This window comes from Oxyura jamaicensis, chromosome 33 (genome assembly GCF_011077185.1).
Source record: "Oxyura jamaicensis isolate SHBP4307 breed ruddy duck chromosome 33, BPBGC_Ojam_1.0, whole genome shotgun sequence".
Lineage (NCBI taxonomy): Eukaryota > Metazoa > Chordata > Aves > Anseriformes > Anatidae > Oxyura > Oxyura jamaicensis.
The window spans coordinates 1,512,052-1,533,598 of record NC_048924.1 but is presented as its reverse complement, the minus strand read 5'-3'; the positions used below and the strand labels follow the sequence as shown (position 1 = coordinate 1,533,598).

The following is a 21,547-nucleotide window of genomic DNA, read 5'->3' as shown; positions in this document are numbered from 1 at the left end:
GGGGGCTGCGAAGCATCTGCAAGACTGAGAAGGTGCGGGGGGGGGGGGCACAAGGGGTGCTCAAGGTGGGTGCGAGGGGGGTGTGAGGCACTTGGGGGGGCACAAGGTGTTTAGTGAGGGGGTGCCCCAGCCGGCAGCATCTCCCACACGCCTTGTTGCCCCCCACACACCTGGCTGTGACCCCCATTTGAGGCCACAGCCCGTCAGAGGGGGACAAAGGCCACTGTCCCTGTGCCACGCAGCCAAGGGGGGGCTCTGCTGTTGTCCCCCTGGGGGCTTGCACGGATGTGCCTGGTGTTGGGCTGCAAGCAGGGAGCAGCAGGGAGGTGGCCCCCAGCCCTCCCACCCCCTTTTTAGCATCATCCTGGCCAGGATGTCCCCAGGGAGCACCTCCTGCCCCCCTGCAGCACCCGTCCCCTTGCTGCTGAGCACCCTTGGGACCCCGTGCCCCACAAGTGGCGGCCCCCAGTCCTCCTGCAGGGCCAGGCCCCGCTGGAGGAGCTGCTCTCGGTGGCAGACATGGGGGCTGGGAATTAATTCACCTTCCTTCAAACCCGGGGAGATGGGGACAGTGGGATGGAGGTGGCGAAGGGAAAGCTACCAGAGCATCCCCCAGCTTCCTCCCTGCTTCTGCTCCACGCACGCAGGCATCGTCATCCCGCAGTAACACAGGGATCAGCCTCGTTAATTACATTTGGGGCATCATTAAGTCCATTCAATTGGTGTGGCTCGCAGAGCGGCGTGGACCCCATGCCTCCCATTGCTGCTGGCCAGTCCTGCTTGCACGTGGTGGGACGAGCGGGACGGGACGCTAGCTTTGCCTGCTCATGCGGTGCTTTTGGTGCTCCCCGGCACCAGGAGGGCTCCACGCTAGACCTGATCCTCTGCTCTGAGCTTTTTCTAGTCCTCAATTACACCAGAGTTACCCCGGGGAAAGAGTTTTCTTTCTTAACCAGAGGAGTTGCACTGGGGCAGGTAAACTGAGGCAGGGCACTCAAAAATCCCTCTCTCTCCTGCTGGGTCAAAAAAAATCACTGCAAAATAATAATTTAGGGAAGTTTTCTTGAGATGGATGCAGGGAGAGGCGTGCACTGAACTCACAGCACTAAGGGGTTCACTGCAGTTGTGTCAAAACAAGGAGCCTTCCTCCTTTGCTCCAGTGATTTCTGATTTCATTTTTACAAGCAATAATTGCTTCCCGACAAAACCAGCTAGGAAGCAGCCAGCCAGAGCTTTTCGCTTAGAAAATAGTGAAGTGGAACAACTCTGGCTGCTCTGCAGCCCACAAACATGCCCTGCAAAGCTCAGCGTCCCCTTTCCCGGCTCATTTTTGACAATTTGATGTTTTCCAGGCGCCTGTCAGCGGTGGCGAAGGACAGACAGGGAGGGCGAAGCGTCTGCAAGGGCTGGTGCCCCTCCCGGGTCTTCTCCTTCCTGCCCTGTCCCATCCCGTGGTCCCATCCCATGGCTCCACACTGCCATGGCTCCCCTAAACCATGAAATCCTCCAATGTCCCCAGCGAGATAACCCCTCGGGGTCCCTTCAGGTGCCCTAACTGGGTCCCAGTAAGTTTTGATTAGGGCCATCGGCTCTGATAGCATCTCTGTTCAAGGCTTGCAGTGATTCTGGGGATGCTGCAAAGGGCAGAGAAGGGCGGTGGGATGCTCAGAGCATCCTGCCACAGACCCAGCAGCAGAACCTGGGGCTTTTTGGCAGACGGAGGTGCCCGCTTGTCCAGTTCTTGTATTTGCTCTTTAAGCATTAATGCTAAATAATAAAAAAGCAGCGGGGATTCGAGCTTGGGTCGTGATGGGATTTTAACTGATTAGACCTTGGTGTCAGCTTCCTTCGCCGTGTTATTTTACACCCCGTGTCACCTTTCAGGGCAAGCCGGGCACTTAACCTTTGTGCCGAGCGGCGCCGGGGAGGAAGTTCATCGGAGCAAGTGAATTTGCATCATAGAAACGATGGATTAGCTCTGATCCGAAAATGAAGTGGGGCTGGAGACAGCCGGCCGTGTGAGCAGGGGAAGTGAGAAGAGTAAAAGCGTTGCTTATCTGGATGTGTCTCCCAGCCTCGCGCTCCGTGAGGGTTTCTAGGGAAATGATTTCACCCCTTGGGTAGGCAGGGCAGCAAGTTTTGGGGCGAAGAAACCAGCAGGAGCATGGGGAGGGAAGGGTGCGCTTTGCGAGGGGCTCTGCTTTGCCGTGTCCTTGCTTGGGAGGAAATTCTACTGTTGGAAGATAGACTTCTTTATTTTAAAATTTGGAAGAGTTTTTTTTTTTTTTTTTTTTTTTTTTTTTCCTGTACTCCACCAGCCATTTCAAAGCTCTGTGTTTCAGTGCCATGCTGGGACTTGGTTTGACTAATAAGGATTTTCAACTAATAGAAGCCTGAAAGGAGGCCACGCCAAAGTGAAACCTTCTTGAAATGCTGTGGTTTTTGAAGGAAATGCTGACAAAAATCAGTACTGTCCCACAGCATTTATTTTCCCAACAGTTTGCACCTCACTTGCATTTCAGCAGCTTATACTTTTACGTACACCCAAGCACGTTACATGCCTCTTGCCCCAGCATCATGCGGCATTTACTCCGTTTACTCCATCGGGAACAGGTTTTGCTCGAGGAGGAGCCGGGTTTGTCCCGTCCCTTGATTTCAGCGTGAGCTTTGGCTGCGCTGACAATGGGCACGTGCCCTCCGACGACCTTCAGCGCGTCCGCAAACTTGCTGCTCCTTTTTCCAGACGTATTAACAGATGGGCTTCAACCAGGAGCGCTTTGGGCACAGATGCCCTTGGCTCAGCCAAATCCTACACCCCGAGGGAATTTCGGCAGCCGCTTGGCTGAGATATCTGCGGCCGTGTAGGATGCGAGAGCTGAATTTTGCCCCAGGAGCTGGTGGTGTACTGGTGCGAGTGTTGGTGGGAACAGGAGTTTTTCTGGCATCCCCCAGCCTCGGGGCATGTGGGTTTAAATAACTGCCGGGATCTGCCCCGGGGGGGTTCTGGTTCTGGAAGAACCGTTGGTGTTTGTGCCTCTGGTGACGCCTGTAGCGCGGGGGCCCTCCTGGTAAGGAGGCGCGGGATCCGCTCGGATGTCCCGGGTGAGTCTGGCCCCATGCATGGCCCAAGGGCTCCATGGAAAGCCAGTGACCAGCACGAGGCCGAACGGGAGCGTGGCAGGCTCGAGGTGACACTTCTGGATGAGCTGCAGGTAGGACGGCGAGGCCTCGGCCGAGCGGCACCTCCCACCCAAAAACTTGAAAACTCCCCCAAAACCAGAGCCGGTGTTCCAGGGGGAGATGGTTGGCACCGGGGCGAGAGGTCCGGGGGCAGGTTTAGCATCACCTGTTGTGTCCTGGGGGGCAAAACGCTTTGTGAGGGAGCAGGCGGCTTTCTGTGAGCGTCTGGAAGCTGCGGCCCCCAGACCGCTTCGTTTGTTCTGCCTTCCGGCAGCGCCCACCGAGCGCGCTCGGGCTTGCAGGCGTGAGGTGTTTTCCCTTTCACCCCACGCTTCTCCCGAGGCTGTTTTTCTTCAGCCCGGGCCGGGGGGAGCCGGGCGCGTTGCTAAGAGGGGATGGAGGGTGGCAGAGGCTGTCACCGGGTGGAGGATGGCAAAGCCACAGGCGCGTGATAACGCGGCCGCGGGGGCACGTGGGTGGCACTGGCGTGCTGCTTCGGCCAGGAGGGAACACAGTTTTTTGGGAAAAAGGGCAGATTTCAGATTAGTGTCAGCATCTTAAATCATAAGCAGCGATTTATTTATTTATTTTAACAACTCCTCGAGGTTGCTGTGTCATTACTGATACAACATTCGTGTATGCGAATGTGGCATTTTGAGTTTTGCTTGAAAACTGCAGAGTTTGGCTGGTTTGGGCTCTTTCTGAGTGGCTGGTGAACCTCTTGCTTCTTGAGTTTCACAAAACAGCCCAGCCAGTTTCCCCAGTTCTCTCTCTTCTTCAAACTCTGAGCAGGAATCAAGCATCTGGGTGCTCAAAATCATAACAAATAATAACCATAGTAATAATAATAATAATAAAAAAGAACCCCCCCCCCAAAAAAAAAACAATAAATCAATCAATCAAACAACAAAAAAAAACCACAGATATTTATTTTTTGGTTTGAACAGACAAAAATCTTTTGGTTGCTGTGATGTCAGCAGGGGGCTTGTGAACGTGAACCTCAGCAGTTCAAAACTCCCCAGCCTTTGCCAGCCCCTTTGTGCCTTTCATAACAGAATAATTTGGAAACCAGCGAAAACTCAGGGGCGCTCATTTGGGCAATGCAGAGTTTTCTTTGGTGACCACATTTTGGTCTTTGATTAATTCCTGTCCACAAGAGGATGTGGATGGTAGCACTGCCCAAGGAAGGAGACATCTTTAAGAGATGCGCAGAAATTAAAGACCAAATACACCCCGAAGAGGGGAAAAAAGTTGCTGAGTGTGTCCCAGAGGCCCTTTTCCAAGCTGCAGTTGCATCTTGAGAATGAGATGTGGCTGGGTTTTGAGTTCTTTGAGTGGAGCCTGGCAATCCCCTTCCCAGTCCCGGTGGTGAGGAGAGAAGAGTAGCAAGAGAGGTTTGTTTCCGTCGCTGCTCGCAGCGAGCTGTTGGTCCTGCAGCTCTTGCTTTTGCAAGGAATAAGATCGCGTTTTCCATGGAAAGCATGCTTGCACCAGAGGAGGCCTCCTTGGGCGGAAGATGGAGCTGCCCTTGCAGGTTGCTGCTTTTGGAGGTTGTGGAGGCGATGTCCTGTGGCCAGCTGCCATCTAGTGAGTCCTGCAGGTATCTCCAGCACAGCAGCACGCAGCCCAGTGGTATTTTCAGACTGAAACTCACTGCCATGCAAAGCGCATTTTTTCCCCCAATTTGGAAATCCCTTTTTATTTATTTATTCTAGAACGCTGCAAAGGAGCTGCACAAACAAGGCAGGAGTGGTATATATATATTTTTGGGGGGAGTTCTGAAATGCTCTGCCCTCTCTCCCTGTAGCAAATACTTCCAGCTTCAATTCTTACCAAAAATAAGCAATCCCATGAGCTGTTTTATTTGGCCTCTGGCTGCGGGGCTGCCTCCTGCAAGCCCGCGTTCGATCAGCTGGGAGGATGTATGGGAGCTCCGTCCCCAGCCCTGCTGACCTTCTTCTCCTTGTCCAACAGAGACCTGATGAAGAGGCGGTGGTTGACCAGGGGGGAACAAGCAATGTTGTCAATATTCACTATGAGAAGGAGGAGCTGGAAGGTGAGCCCCTGCTGAGCCCCCGCTGACCCCAAACCCAGCTCATTTTCCCGTTGCCAATAGCCCCTAAACCATCCCTCTCTCAGTGTTGTGTTGCGTGCAGCAAAACCTGCCGCGCCTCTTCATCAAGGAGCACAGTTGTTTTTCATGATTTTCATAGAACTTTTAAAACAGAGGAAAAAGCCGCCGCGGAGGCCACGGCGTGAGCTGCAGCCACGGGGCGAGATGATTCACAGCTCGTTTTCTCACCAAGGCTGCTCCTGGCTTGGCGAGGTCGGGAGAATAATTTGACGGCTGCAGACACAGGGCTGCAATTTTTTTTCCCTTATTGTTCCGGAGCTCATTATCATGGGGTTGATCTGATCTCCTCCAGCCGCCTTGCGCCATGCAGAGATTTTAAAAATAATTACATTCGGTCGCTGCTTAATGAGCAAGTCTGAGTGTTGTCCAGGCGAAGAAGGAGTTTGGGAAAAGGTTCAATGCTTCGGGGGCATTTTAGATAACCTGGAGCCGTTACTTTTGGTTGGTCTGTTGTTGCAAAGCCGAAGTAGAACAGTCTCTGAAAAAAAGGATGAGCATTGACCGTCATCGTGCTGCCGAAAGTGATGCCAATGCTGCTTTCCTGCAGGCCACCGGACCCTGTATGTGGGTGTGCAGATGCCCCTGGTGAGGCAGAGCCACCGGCACCACCGGCCCCGCAGCCAGAAGCATCGGAAACGGGAGCGGGCCAAGGGGGCAGCCCCCGAGGACCAGGGCTACCACTGTAAGTCCCGCATTTGCCAAATATCTCCTGGGCAAGCGTGGCTGGTTTGAGTGGCTAGCTGCTGTTCTGAGGGAAAACCGAGTTATTTCGCAAAGCCCTCTCTTTCCAAACTCTTCTCAGGATTTGTTTGTTTGTTTGTTTAGGCAGTTCAATGTACAGCAAATTTAGGCTCGCCTTCCGTAGCGATTATGGCTTTAAAAATGGAAATGTGGGGAAGTCAGGCAGCCCTTCCTTATGGGGAGGAGGAAGAGATGCTTCCCCACAGCTGGGCAGACGCAGGGGACAGGGACCAGCCCCAGTGTTCAGGGCTGAACTGGTGCTGGTCCGATGCTCGCTGCGCAGTTCAGGCGCAGTAACGGGACTTGGCTTTGTCTTCTGCCAGACACCCCGTCCCAGCGGGTGCAGTTCATCCTCAGCACCGAGGAGGATGAGCAGCACGTCCCGCACGACTTATTCACCGAGCTGGACGAGATCTGCGTGAAGGAGCGCGAAGATGCAGAGTGGAAGGAAACGGCGAGGTAAATCCCGTCCTGCAGCTGGGACAGCAGTCCCCGTGCTGGCAGCACGCACGGGCTCTGCTTGCCAGGGCACGAAGCTTTTGCAGCTCCGGGTGCCGATATGAGGAGCCTCCTCCTCCTGCCACCCCTCAGCTCTGTTAAAGCAGGGCTTGCAGAGCGGGGCTGTTTTCTTCCAACGGGGCTGATGCCGGGCGATGTCCGCAGGTGGCTGAAGTTTGAGGAGGACGTGGAAGACGGCGGCGAGCGCTGGAGCAAGCCCTACGTGGCCACGCTCTCCTTGCACAGCCTCTTCGAGCTGAGAAACTGCATCATCAAAGGCACGGTGCTGCTGGACATGTGCGCCAACAGCACCGAGGAGATTGCAGGTAGCACCCGCCTGCCTCTGACCCAAACCCACCCGCCGCAAACCTCGCCCAGCGGCGCGTCCTCTCTTCCAGAAATCCCACTGCTTTTTTAAGTCAGGAAGGATTTTTTGGGGTGCGGGACTGTGCCGCCTCGGCCTGGCTGCAGCCTGGGAGCGTGGCAGTCGCACCAGCTTTTCCTTCTGACAGGGGATCCTTTCAAAAGCAATTGGTGGGGTTAGAGAAACAATTAGAGAATGTTCTCGAGCCAAAAAGGGAGTGTGCACCAGGGCTTAGCGGTCTGCTCTTAGAAATACAGAGTCTGCCTAACAGCTGAACCTCTTTAAATAAACTGTGTATTACAAGCCATTTCCTCTCATTCTTTTTTTTTTCTTTTCTTTTTTTTTTTTTTCTTTTGCCTTAACATCCAGGATTTAGGAGCTTTAAAGGCAGAGTTTATCTGGCAGATGACCAAGCAGTGTGTTTCTGTGGGGAAGATAATTGAAGTTAATTGAAAAAACAGCTTTGGAGAAATTGTCCTTGACTGGCAGGTCTCCATTCAACCCTTTCAAGAGCTGGTGAAGTCAGCGCCATTCTTAGCGCATTTCTCCCTGGGCTCAGCAAATTACAGTCAATTGGCCAAGGGAACTCAGGGAAAGTCTGCGCTATAGATCGCTTATAATTTGGTTAAATGTGTAGAGTAATAGAGAAAGGCCAGATCGGGCAAGGAAATTGCATTATTTAGAATGAGAAATAATGATCTTAGCTGAGTGATGAATAAGCACTTTGATGATGGGTTTTAGCAAAAGAAAATTCTTGCTTTCATTGCAAAGGCTCAACTGTATTAAAAAGTCTCACTAAGCAAGGCTGCGCCTGTGCTAGGCTCTCCTGCGTTCTCCCCGGGACTTGGGGGGTTTCTCCTCTGGTGGTTTCATTTCCCTTTCCACCCTCAGATATGATCCTGGACCAGCAAAACCAGTCCAGCGAATTTGATGAGAGCATGCGGGAGAAAGTCCGAGAAGTCCTCCTGAAGAAGCACCACCATCAGAACGAGAAGAAAAGAAACAACCTCCTCCCCATCGTCCGCTCGTTTGCTGACGTGAGCAAGAGGCAGCCAGACCTGCACCCCCTCGACAAGCCAGGTGAGAGCTCCTGCAGGGCTTTGGCACCAGGAGAGGGTTTCTGCAGGGCTTTGGCCCCGTTAGACTTGCCCTGACTGAGGAGAAGCGTCCCAGTTGCTCCTTGTCTGTCTTTCTGAGTGTCTGTCTTTTTCCTGCCAGCCCAAACACTCACCCCCCATACTCCTCCCACCACCATAGAAGCTAAAAATGGGGTGAACCATGACACCAGCCCAATGGATTTAAGCAAGGTGAGATACCTGGAGCTTTCTTATGCCTTTAGGGCTGGCTTTGCTCTTGCAAACTTGGCTGCAGAACATGCAGCAGAATGCTGTGGGCTTTCATTTTGGGGTAATTGCCTGAAAATCGCTTGTTGTGTCCAGGCTGAGCTGCACTTCATGAAGAAAATTCCCACTGGGGCTGAAGCAGCAAACGTGCTCGTAGGAGAGCTGGATTTCCTTCACCAGCCCATCATGGCATTTGCCCGCCTGACCCCGGCGGTCCTCCTCTCAGGCATGACAGAAGTTCCCATCCCAACCAGGTCCGAATGCCCGAGGTTTTTATTTAGAAATAACAATAAAAACATCAAATTTCATCCCAAGGAAATGGGGCCAGCAGGAGTGAGTCCACAAGCACATTTCCCCCATCCGTCACTCCTCACCTTCGCTTCTCCCTTCCCTACCGCAGCTTATAAATGCATTCCTCAATTTTAATGAACATCAACCCAGAAATTAAAAAAATGCATTGGCTATCTTTATGAGAGTCAGCCCAAAAATCCAGTTAGCAAGTTTTGATGAATTTTGGATTCATTGCCGGAGGCGGTGAGCGTGCATTCCCCATCTCAAGCTGCGTTCTGGGCTGGGAGCTCCTGGCAATTTCTCTGGGCACTCTCTAAGCAAGGGCATGTTCTTCTCTCTCCTTCTGTTTTTCTTGCCCAGGTTCCTGTTTATTTTGCTGGGACCAGAAGGAAAAGCCCATCAGTACCACGAGATTGGCAGGTCCATGGCTACTCTCATGACGGATGAGGTGTGATGAGATAAGAGAGATCGCTGGGTTGTTTTTAGCTATCTCCCTCTCTCCACTGTAGTGAAGGAGCACATTTGCTTTCCCAGCTGTCCACAGCTCTCCAGATAACCCACCCCTTGTTTGCATCCAAAGCAAACACTTGGATCTACATCACCCCATGTCCCAGAGGCTGAAATCCCACCCGGGACCTGCACCTCATCCTTCTCCTTCTCCCTGGGATCCCCAACATGCTGTCCCAAGCGGGTGGCATTGCCAGGGCCAGCAAAACCTCTCCTTTTTGAGCAAAAGGCTGTGGAGTGCTATGAGGGATGGGATCCCCGTGGACGAGATGGCCACAAATGCTACAATGCAGAGATTTTTCCTTTTGACAAAGTTTGGGGGAAATTATCTTGCGTTTAGCTAAGAGCTTATTGCACTGGTTAGGACATCCGAGCTGCTGTCTCCTGTTGGCAGGTTTTCCATGATGTTGCCTACAAAGCCAAGAACCGGGCAGACCTTGTGGCTGGCATCGACGAGTTCCTGGATCAGGTCACGGTCTTGCCGCCGGGAGAGTGGGATCCATCGATCCGAATCGAGCCTCCCAAAAATCTGCCTTCGCAGGTGGGTGCCAGGGAGGTGTGAGGGGGATGGGCAGGAGGCTTACAAAGAAACACGTATCTCTGTTTCCATTTGGACAGAAAAAAAGGAAGACACCAGGAGTTCTTGATGACAGCGCTTCTCACAGAAAGCCAGAAAAACACAGTGGCCCTGAACTAGAGCGAACGGGAAGGTGTGAGCTTTAATGTTATCATTCTTTTTGCCTCTAAAAGTTGCATGCACCTTCCCTTCTAGTGTTTTTTTTTGGGGGTTAGTTGCTGCAGCAAAGGGGCTCCACGTTACCTGCGTGGGTCCCTGGGCTGGGCAGCTGGGGGCCTGGGGTGGCTGGGCTGAGCCACAGCATCATTGCACGTGGGTTTTCTTGATCCGGGGTGGAAGCAGATGTGTAAACACCTCCAGGTGCAGCTGTGATGCCTTTCAAAGTGTGGGGCTGTTGCAATAACAGTTAATTTTCATTAGTTCGTTTCTGTTGTTGGGGGGTGGTTTTTTTTGTGTCTCAGTTCCTACTGGGTGTAAAAGGGAGAAAGACACTGTTTTTCAGCGATGAAAGCTACTCTGTGCTCGTGACTGCCCTTCTGCAGCAAAGAAAATTCAGTGTGGTCTGCCAGAACAGTCTATTTCTTTGTCCTTCCTCCAGGCTCTTTGGAGGTCTGATCCTGGATGTGAAGCGAAAAGTCCCGTGGTTCTGGAGTGACTTTCGGGATGCTCTGAGCCTGCAGTGTCTGGCGTCCTTCCTCTTCCTCTACTGTGCCTGCATGTCCCCCGTCATCACCTTCGGGGGGCTGCTGGGGGAGGCGACCGACGGCCACATAGTGAGTGCCTCTCCTCCGTGGGGTGGCACCGAGGGGTATTCAAGAGATGTGCATGGATGTGGCACTGAGGGACATGGATTAGTGACGGCCCTTGGAGGTCACATTGATGGTTGGACGTGATCTTGAAAGTCTTTTTCCAACCTATTCTATGAAAAAGTCTTTGCTGCAGCGCAGTTGCTTTTGGTTTTTTATTGATGCTCTGCTCACATGATTTATTTGCTCCTCTCTTCCCTGGCCAGAGTGCCATGGAGTCGTTACTGGGCGCATCCATGACCGGTGTGGTCTATTCCCTCTTTGCTGGCCAACCTCTCACCATCCTTGGCAGCACCGGCCCCGTCCTCGTGTTTGAGAAGATCCTCTACAAGTTCTGCAAGTAAGGCTGCACTGGCCCTTCTGGAGGAGGCAGCGATGGCAAAAAGATGTGTTTCTTTTTTGTTATTTTTCTTAGCAGTGGTTGTACAATTGAAGTTAACTTCTGTGTCGTGCACATTGCGTGCTCCTACTTTAGTTAGTGATGGTGCAAGAGCACTTGGCCTCTGGAGGACTAAAGGGCTTGCAGAGTTAAAACGAAGCATGAGGAGGAGAAACCACAGGAATGAGGATGGCCAAGATGGGATGCATGAGGGAAAGGAGACAAATCACACTGGTTTGGGAGTAGGAAGATTTGCTTTGCTCCCAGCACAAAGCTAAGCACTTTTTAGCAGGCTTTTTGCTGGAAGTGGAAATATATATGTGTTGCCCAAATATCCAAATAGTTCACCTTTTTGCTGAAATATTTTGGGTTTTGATGATGTTATTGAGAAAGTAGGAGCTTTTCATGCGAAATGCATATTTTCCATGACAGCCCTTTGTTGTGATGACTTTGATTAACCACCCTCGCTGTAATTAGTCACTTTCATTATTAAGCCCCACCGTGCTGGTAGCAAGTGACTGGGTGCCAAGCCAGCTGGTTTCTGTGCTCGGGCATGGGGGTGATGGGTGAGAACAGTGCCTTCCCCAGTGAGCACCTGACCTCAATTAGCCTCCAAAGCGCTAACACATCATAATTGCTAAATAATGATAATTATCTAATGGGCCTCTCCTCTCGTGGGCCCACGCCCTGCACTGCAGCCCTGAGGCTGTCTGTAGTAGTACATGGAAACTGCGTTCACCATCCACAGGCTTGACACGTTCCCAAACAGCTCCGGATTTTCCCCGAAGGATGGCACGTCTTGGAGCTTCCTGCTGGGCTTCCCACCCTTTGCTTTATTTTGTTTTCCCAGGGACTATGCACTTTCCTACCTCTCCCTGAGGACGTGCATAGGGCTGTGGACCGCCTTCCTCTGCGTGGTGCTGGTGGCCACGGATGCCAGCTGCTTGGTGTGCTACATCACCCGCTTCACCGAAGAAGCCTTCGCTGCCCTCATCTGCATCATCTTCATCTACGAGGCTCTGGAGAAGCTGATCTGCCTGGGAGAGACCTACCCTGTGCACATGCACAGCAAGCTTGACTTCCTCACCATATACTAGTGGGTTTTTTGGCCTAAAAGGTGCCTTGTCAGGTGCTTAGGGCTTCGCCTCCATCACCTTACCCTTGTCCTTGGCTTTTCTCCTCCCAGCTGTAAGTGCGAGGTGCCGACCCATCCCAGCAACGAGACCCTGCACTTCTGGGAGAGCAACAAGATCAACGTGTCTGCCATCGCCTGGGAAAACCTCACGGTGACTGTAAGTCCCCGGCCGCCGTGTCCATGTGCCACGGGGTTCGCGTGTCTCTGCAAGCACGATCCCACGGGCGTTGACGTGGTGTGAAAGTTGGCACCCTCCGGGTGATGGCATGCTTCAAACCGTGCTGGGGCTGCTCTGAAAAATCAGTCCTGAAGTGCAAGACGTGTGGTCTGCCCTGGGAAGGGGAGTCCGCCTTGTTACCAGCATCACGGGTGATAACTATCGTCCTCAGCCCTCTGCAGGACAGTATTTCTGGCTGGGAGCAAGGTTAAGTGGGTGGTTTGAACGTTGTAGAAGTTGGAGGACTTAAGTTCATGCTTGAAGGTAGTAATTGGTTCTTTAATTGGTCCTTAATAACTCCAGGCCCCGGTTTCTTACTCAGCGCTGTCTGTAAGTACGTGCATAAATTTGCATGTCTGAGCAGCCTCCCGGGCTGCTGGTGCTGGAAGCAGAGCCCAGGCATAGGATGGAGGCTCTCATGGACATCTTCAGCCCCTTTTGGCCAGATTCTGTGAGTCCTCCCCTGGGAAGGGACAATTTGTGTCTTTCCTACCATGGCGGTCATAGCCCTCCTTCCCTATTCCCTCCTTCTCTGTCCCCAAGAGTTTCCAGCATCCTCTTCTGGATGTGTCCTTCCCCTGTGGTGTCTTCTTCAGCCACAATTGCCTCCTGTTCAGGTGGAGGATGTGCCATGGGCCTGTGGCATGGTGTCCCATCACATCTCTGCATTTCCCCTCCGGGTAGTTTGATGTGTCACTCGTTAAGCTGCTGCTGCTCATTAAATATAAATCTCCCTCGGCAGCAGTAGGTACAAAGTCATGGATCTTGGACCCAAATCCTTAACCCTTCCCTCGGTTATCCAAGGCTTCCCTGCTGCATGTGCACTGCCGTTGTGTCCTGATGCTCTGTTTTTCCAGGAATGTCGGCATTTGCATGGAGAATTTCATGGACCTGCCTGTGGACACAATGGCCCCTACACACCCAATGTCCTCTTCTGGTCCTGCATCCTCTTCTTCTCCACCTTTGTCCTGTCAAGCTCCTTGAAGATGTTTAAAACCAGCCGCTATTTCCCAACCAGAGTAGGTAGAAGATGGCAGAACAGAGATCCCACCTACCTTACGACCTGTCCCAGAGCAAATTTGCACTCAGGCAGTGGGAAATCAGGTCCTCCAAAGGCTGTTTTTTTTTTTTTTTTTTTTTTTTTTTTTTTTTTTTTTCCTCTCCCCTCACCATCTTTGCATTACGTGCTCAAGGGAAAAGTCAATTCCAATGAGAAGCTGTCGTAGAAAAAGAGATTATTTCTTCCTCACAGGGAACAAATGCGCCTCAGTGCCTTATTCCCACTGCAGCTGTGAGAGTGGCTGTCGTGGCAGTGTCTGTTTCCTGATATTTACATATTTTTTTTTTAAAGGCAATTAAAGAAACCTCAAACCTTTCCCCCTAATTAAACTGTTTTCTTTTAAGTCTGACACCGAATCTCAGAGGGACAAACACAGCAGCAGTTTCTAACCAAGGGGTTTGGCTGCATGTCCTCAGAGTGGTGGGATTTTGTTAACCACCTGTGATGCTCTGACGTCCCTAACTTGTCTGTCTCGTGCCATGACCCTTTCCTCTCTGCTTTCTTGCCACAGGTACGGTCCACCATAAGCGACTTCGCTGTTTTCCTCACCATCGTTGTCATGGTGCTCATTGACTTCCTAATTGGGATCCCCTCACCGAAGCTCCACGTCCCCCATATGTTCAAGGTAATGGGGTGCCTTGGCTGGCTTCACCTGGTGCCCAAGGGACACCTTGAGGTGATGGAGGGGAAAATGAAAGCCAGAGAAGTGGCTGGGAAACGATGCTGATGTCCCTGCTTTGTCGCAGCCCACCAGAGATGACCGTGGGTGGCTCATCAGCCCCATAGGACCCAACCCTTGGTGGACGGTGCTGGCTGCGCTCATCCCAGCCCTGCTCTGCACCATCTTGATCTTCATGGACCAGCAGATCACCGCTGTTATCGTGAACAGGAAAGAGCACAGGCTGAAGGTAAGGGGCTGCAAGAGGTGGCCATCCCCAACCCACTCTGAGCAGCAGGTATGGGGAGAAGCTCCTTTTCCAAGTGCTTTGCAAAAGCAAATTTGCAAATTGGCTTGGGACAACGGAATTCTGCTTGGCAGGATGCTCTCCTGCATTGATGACGACACAGGGAGCAAAAGACGGGAAGTTGGACAAGGAATCTTTCAGAGCAGCAAATTAACCTTAGAGCAATACAGAAGAGCTTTTTTGTTTTAAAATGTCACCAGAAGCTTGGGGGAATGAATCGTTTTGACACGCTGCCAGGGATAATTCAGAGTCACATCTTGCTTGCAAGTGTGACTTTTTTATGAATGGAAAAAAAAAGTATTTTTTGAAAAGGTAGGAGTTGTACAAAAAAAAAAACAAAAAACAAAAAAACACAACACACAAATTACTTTGGCCAGATTTTCATGCAAGGTGCTTGTTCAAATTGAATACATCCTTAGTTGTTTCCGATTCTTTTTTTTTTTAATTTTCAAAAAATTGACTTGAGCTCCAGCAGGGTTTGGGTTGTCCACACTGTCCTTGCTCTGGTGCTGTGGGATGCTCTGTTTCTTGTTTCACTCCTGCAGAAAGGATGCGGGTACCACCTGGACCTTTTCATGGTGGCCGTGATGCTTGGGGTGTGCTCTGTCATGGGCCTGCCGTGGTTTGTGGCTGCGACTGTCCTGTCCATCACCCACGTGAATAGCCTCAAACTTGAGTCGGGCTGCTCGGCTCCGGGAGAACAACCCAGGTTTTTGGGGATACGAGAGCAGAGAGTCACTGGCTTGATGATCTTTGTGCTCATGGGCTGCTCCGTCTTCTTGACCACTGTATTAAAGGTAAGAGGAAAATGCAAAACGCCCAACAGCCTTGATTTTTTATTTATATTTTTTTTGAGATTATACAAAACCAAAACCAGTCCTTTCTCTCTAGGCCTGAGTAGCTGTGGGGTACAGGAGGAGGTGATCCTAAACCTTGGGGCATGCCCCATGGTGGGAACCAGCTTCTGTTAGGCTTTCCAGCCCTGCAGACCTCAGTCTGGTGTGCTCGAGGGCATCAAGCCACATCACTGCTTTATTTCTGGGGTGTTTTTAGGGCTCATCTGTGTTTGTGGGCTACAATCTAGCCTATCCAGACCACTGCATCTGCTCTCTTTCAATCAGGCAGCAAGCTGGTTGCAGTCTGCACCCCAAATGCCTCAGCACTGCCATTCCCATAGCTAAACACACTGCAATCATCCTTTGCACGTTCCTCCCACAAAGCAATCTCATCTCGAGGCTAAAAGGAGGCAGGTTGCATTTGCGTGTTTCCACAGGAATATGTAGAACTGTTTTTCTGCCATCTCAGAACGCAGCATATGGTAGCATGGGTGAAATCACCTATTTTCCTCCAACCTTTCTGGAAAATAGGATTATTTCGATGAAATGTAGCTCAGAAGTTCAGCCTGAAGCAGAGCATTAACTCACAGGCAAATGCACAAAATGTCTAATGGATAAAATTTAATGCATCTCCAACCCTGTGGAAACTGGAAAGCTTTAGGAAGCTTTCTGTAGTGCCTGTAGAATAAAGTGATAATGAAATTTAAAATTTAATTTTAATTTAATTTTAATTTAATTGAAAATGCAATTATTGTATTTAGAATTACCGTCTTCTCTTTGCAGTTTATACCAATGCCTGTGCTGTATGGTGTCTTTCTCTACATGGGTGTATCATCGCTCAGAGGCATCCAGGTGTGGACTTTCATTGCATACAGCATGTCTGTTCCCTGCTATTTCCTCATCATAGAAGCAGAAAAAAATAATAATAAAAAAATCTGATAGTCAGTGGCTTGGGAAATGGGAGGAAATTTCTCCCACTGGTGGAAATCCTTGCTGGGGGAGCGAAGAAATGGTAATTATAGAATAATTAGGAATAACTGCAATTTGGTGGACAGCTCTGCCCGTGGGCAAGCTGGTTTACAGATAGAGCTGAGGGAAAATGGGTGCTGTGCCCAGGAGGAACGTGGTGGGATCAATGCTTCCTCACTGCGAGCGACAGCCTGAAAAATCCCTACAGATCTCAGCCAGGCCAGCACCATTCTGCAGCCCCAAGGTGGCAACTTCTCCCTGTTATTCTGCAGTTCTTCGATCGCTTGAAGCTGTTCGGGATGCCGGCGAAACACCAGCCAGACTTCATCTACCTGCGGCACGTGCCCTTACGGAAGGTGCATCTCTTCACCCTGATCCAGCTGACCTGCCTCGTCCTGCTCTGGGTCATCAAGGTGTCCCGGGCTGCCATCGTCTTTCCCATGATGGTAAGAGGTGGTGCTTCTCAGAGGGATGTTTGCCACGGGACGTAGTGCTGCCTCTGGCCTCACTGCATTTTCCCTTTTTTTTTTCATGAAGGTTTTGGCTCTCGTTTTTGTCCGGAAAGTCATGGATTTCTGCTTCTCAAAGCGAGAGCTCAGCTGGCTGGATGACCTTATGCCAGAAAGCAAGAAGAAGAAGTTGGATGATGCCAAAAATGAAGCCAAAGAAGAAGAGGTAACACTTACTATGTGCTCAGGGCTGGACATATCCCTGGAGTTGTGAGGTTGCCCATTTCTATCGCAGCCATTTGCTAAAAGTTGGGGGAAGATCAGAACTAAACAGAAGGAGATCCCAGAAGCCTGGACCCCACATCACAACCACTTTTTTCCCTAAGTTAGTAGTGAGCTTACCACTAGAACAGACATATAATTTTAAAAGGTCTTTTAAAAGGAAGTTGTATTATTATGTATTTCAAGTATTTTTCACGGTGGGTGTTTAACCTCCCAGAATGTTTGCAGCGGAAGTTTTTTATCCTGCTCCACCAACAGCTAAAACTGGCAGGGATCAGAAGGAGGGGGCAGCACACAATAGTTGTACAGCGTTTTAGTTTATCTGCCCTTTGCTCAAAGACAGAACAGGTGATTTGTCCCTTTGATGGCAGGAGTCTCAGAAGATGATGGAAGCTGCTGCTGCAAATTCAGTCCAGCTGAATCTGGTGAAGACTAGCTACCTGGATGTCCCAAAGCAGAACAACAGTGACAGGTAAAGCCCCACCAAGTGCCAGGACCCCCAGCAAGAACAGTTTGTAGCGGTTTGGCACAACTTGCTCTGCTTGCAACTTTACTGAGCATCCCTTAGCACCCAGCAGTCAGCCTGGTGTGAAAATCAGATTTCTGGGCAGAGCTGCAGGAGGGGATCACAGGGCTCTGAGTCTGAGCATAGTGACTGCACAATGCATGCTTGACCCCAAAAACTTGCATCATCAGTGAGTCTGCAGCAGCTGGATATCCTCATGCTTGGAAAGGAGGAGTTGCAGGCATGACCTGTGCCAGCAGTGGGAGGCCAGGCCAGGGCTAAACACTTGCAAGAGAATTGCACGGAGCTGTTGCTCTACAGCATTCAAGCTTGCGTCCCCAAACTCATCACCAGTAAAACCTCCCATGCTTGTGCTGACCTTCAGTGCTTTGGGTCACCCCGTTCTCATTGCTGATGCAAGTTGGTGGCTTTGGTTCCTGTAAGCACGGTGATTGCTAATTCAGATATTTATTGCAGGACTGACCCTTCTGAGATTAACATCTCAGATGAAATGTCGAAAACAACCGTGTGGAAGGCTCTTACCATGAACACGGAAAAACTCTGAATCCGAGGAGGAAAGAGGTAAAGGGATTGCACGGTGAATGTGACTGAATATGTAAGAGGTGTGGATGCAGCAGTAAGGGATGTGTTTTAGTGATGGGACTCGGTAGGGCATGGTGATGGTTGTACTTGGTGATCCTGCAGGTCTTTTCCAACCTAGACAATTCTGTGATTCTGTTCTATGGTTCTGTGCACACTGACTGGTCCTCTCCTTGGGGATGGTCTCTCTCTTTTTTTTTTTTTTTTCCCCAGTTTTCCTCTTTAGGGATCTTGGCTTTGAAGGAGAGGAGTGAGAATGTGACTCAGGGATGAGCCAGCGCAGACGCGAGGACAAACCGCTGTTTCACATGGAGGAAAGGAAACAAGTGAGCACAAGCCCTCCCTGGTTTTCTCCTCTGAGTAGCAGGATTCCCATTAAAGCCATTTTCAAGACATTTCCTGTTATCCTTGGTGTGCTTCAGGCATTCAGTATCTCTAGACCAGCAAACTGAGGTGCACATCGCAGTCCGTGGGAGTTCGGTGTTGTTCAGCCTCCGTGTGTACGTGCGTGTGTTGTTGCGGTTTTGTAGTGGTAGAGGAACAGCTACCGCTTCATCATTCAGTGCTATTTTTTTTATATCTAATCCCTCCCCCCTCCTTTCCCTTTTTTTCCAAATATAAACTCTGAATGTATGAAATTTTTTCTGTTATTTTTGACGCATTCTCCACTTTCTTCTTCGTCACTGCCAGGTTTTTGGTCTGGTTTGGGGTCCTTGATTCACTCTTATGTCTCTTACTGGTACGAGAGGGATGCCCTCCATGGCAGGGAGCGCGGAAATCACTTGAGCAGTTGGGCTAAGGCCTAGGAAAAGGATTTGCTTCAGTTTTACATCTTTTATTATTATTATTATTATTATTTTTGCTTTGGTTCTGTCATCAGCCTGGAGGCTGCAGTAGCCACGTGGCAAAAGGCAGGAATGCCACCTTCTTGTCGCCTGGCTGTAAATTCATATAAGGGAGCTGTTCAAATCCAGTACTTCAAATACAGTGTGTGGTCACGGGAGCAGCCAGCCTCGTCTGCTTCCCTCCGTTTTACATCCCAAGGGCTCTCTTTTTTGCCCCATCCTTGCCAAGAGCCTTTTCCTTCACAGGGCGGGATGAAGCAGGAGGAAAGTGGGAAGATGCCTCTTCCTTTTTGCTCTCCCTGCTGCCTTGCAGGAAAATGCTGTTGAGCAGGGATGGTGCCCGTGCTCTCTTTGTCTTGTTGGGTTGTGGTGACACCCCAGGCATGTGTGCTCAAGTCGAGGTCCCCTGTGGGGCCACGGAGCCTGGAAAGAGAGAACCCAGGAGGAAAAAAAAATAGTGGTCCCATCCGAACTGGCTCCGGGCTCTCGGTGCCACAAGCGCAGATGGGACGGGTGCACAAGCACTGCTGCCACCACCTTGTCCGATGGGACGGCTCCGCGGGGTCTTTCTGAGTGTTGCACAAATCCCAAGCGCCAATGGCACGTTGGTGCTCCGCGGAGGAAAGAATTCCTCTCTAAGGATGCCAGCGGTATGTCTGCGAGCGGGGCAAAAAAGCGTGGATTTGGTTTTGCAGGCTGTGCTTTGATGGCTGCCAGCATGGCATGGGGGTTGTCAGAGGGAGAGAACTGGTTTAGTTCTTGAAGGGGAAAATAAAATAAGCTTGGAGGAAGGAAAAGGTGCAACGCTCGGCTTTTCACCGAGCTGCTTGCGTGAAAGCCGGTGCCTGCTCCTCTGCAATACCCACGCATGTCCCAGCCCCGCTGCCTTCCTGCGCCCCTTGGGCTCCGCTTGCTGCTCGCCAACAGCCCCCAATGAGGAATTGTTGCCCCTTGAACTTCGGGACAATCGCTTTCTTTCTGTCTGCCTCTATTTAAAGAGAAGAGAGCCGGTCCATCCTGTGGTCCAGGGACCAGGGCCAGAGGCTGGGATTGTTTTCCGCACGCGCTTGGTTTCCTGCAGCTGGCAGCGCTCCCTCGGAGAGCAAGAAAAAAACCCAGCCCGAAGGCGAGCGGGGCCGCTTTTCCGTGAGAGTGGGCTCACGCATGGTCTGCATTGCCAAAGGCCTCGGGGCTGCTGGAAAATTCTGGTGGTTCCTTATTTAAAAAGCAAGCCAGGCTTCCTCAGCGTGCCCTAGCACGGGGGCGCACGATCATCTTTTGGATTTCAACCTTTTTTTTTTTTTTTTTTTTTTTCCTATTTACAGGGTTAGTCTTTTTGTTTCTTTTTATTATTTTTTTATATATATATTTTAATTAAAGATGAGGTCTCATTAATAATGAAATTGCAGTCACCCCTGGGGCCCGCTGCATGTCCCAGCACTGCTTCTGCCTCTCCCGTCTCTGTGCCATCAATCTGTGGATTACCCCATATTTTGGGAGGATGTGCAGAGAAAAATTGTAGGGGGTGGGGAGAACCCTCCCAAAGGTATTCTAGGAGTTGCTTTAGGATTAAAAAAAAAAGTCCTTGACATGACCCGTGATGTTTTGGTTGGCAGCAGTCCCCGTTCCCCTTGATGCAGAAAGGGTGCTGGGTGTTATCCTCATCTTCGGTGCCTTAAAACAGCTCCCGGGGCGATGTGCGAGGTGTGAGAGCTGCTTTTTTACAGGATGATGCTTTAAAAGCACCCAGGGGTGCAAGGAGGAGGAGGAAGGCTTGCAAAGCCAGCAATGCAAAAAGCAAAGCTCCGGCCTCCCGTGGGCCCTTGTGGAAAAAAAATCCCAAAATAAAATGCACGGAAAGCTCTCGGTTAAAGGGGGAGAGGGGGGAACAAAGGTAATAAATAAGATGCTGGCTCTTTTTTTTTTTTTTTTTCCTCCTAGTGTATTCTTCTTCCTGGCATGCTACATGTAGAAATAGAGAAATTATTTTTGTTTCAGAGAAACTGAAATATATTTATTTTGTTGTAAGAGATGATCTAGTTTGGAAATGCTCAGTGTTGTAAATAAAACAGGGAGGAAAAGAAAATATCTGACCAAATCTGTGTTATTTGCCAGTTCAAAGTTTTGATTTTTTTTTTTTATTTTTTAAGAATTTGATTTAGATATGGCTTATTCTGTGAAACTCGAACACCATTAATCTGTGTCGCTGTCTCGTGGTTCCTGTCTGCAAATCGTGGCTGTCGATTGACGTGTTTCACCCGTCACAGCGCTGTTTGCCTTGGTTTTTCTGTTGCTCATTGAACATAATGGGAAAATAATCCAATAAAAGTCTCGTTTGTCTCACTGTGCCACTCCCGTGTCTTTTGAAGGGCTGTGTTGCTGACAGAGAGGAATTGGAGGTGTTTTGGGAGATTTTTACAGGTGTCTTGGAGGTGATGGGGGAGTGAGCAGTACTGATTTTAGGGAAATTTGTGTCCCTTGGGGCTTGGGTCGGGAACCAGCTGACTGGGGAAAGATTTGAAATTAAATCATTTTTTTTTGAGCAATGTCACTTATGTCCCTTGATCTGTAGCAAAAAACAAGCAGTTTCTCCTCCCTGGGAGGATTTTTTTTTTTTTTTGGTACCATTTTCCGAAGAAATGGAGCAGAATGGTTCTAGTTGTCTTTCATGTAGTCATTTATTTATATTTGTGTCCTACAACACCCCATCTGGCACAGGGCTGTGCAGGATGGGCTCCTCATGGGGTCAGGCGGGTGCATCCTGTTTGCTCTTTTACCTAAATCACAAAGAATTTGGATAAAATGGGAACACCTGAGCTGAACTGGGGCTCGGAGCCTGGTTGCCCCAAAGCCCTCTGGCCAGC

At 50.4% G+C, this 21,547-nt stretch overlaps 1 protein-coding gene across 1 annotated transcript; it reads left to right on the top strand.

Moving 5' to 3' along the window:
* Positions 1-510: 510 nt before the first annotated feature.
* On the top strand, positions 511-21,027 carry SLC4A8 (solute carrier family 4 member 8). Its single transcript, XM_035308979.1, has 25 exons — positions 511-3,212; positions 5,155-5,236; positions 5,862-5,996; positions 6,379-6,514; positions 6,719-6,879; positions 7,809-7,997; positions 8,136-8,224; positions 8,357-8,514; positions 8,912-8,999; positions 9,453-9,599; positions 9,677-9,768; positions 10,234-10,408; positions 10,648-10,781; positions 11,671-11,916; positions 12,007-12,112; positions 13,030-13,191; positions 13,744-13,857; positions 13,979-14,140; positions 14,743-14,994; positions 15,817-15,885; positions 16,275-16,448; positions 16,540-16,677; positions 17,105-17,205; positions 17,716-17,820; positions 18,052-21,027. The coding sequence occupies exons 1-24, from the start codon at positions 3,117-3,119 to the stop codon at positions 17,801-17,803; spliced, it is 3,294 nt and encodes a 1,097-aa protein (XP_035164870.1). The 5' UTR covers positions 511-3,116; the 3' UTR covers positions 17,804-17,820; positions 18,052-21,027.
* The last annotated feature ends 520 nt before the right edge of the window (positions 21,028-21,547 follow it).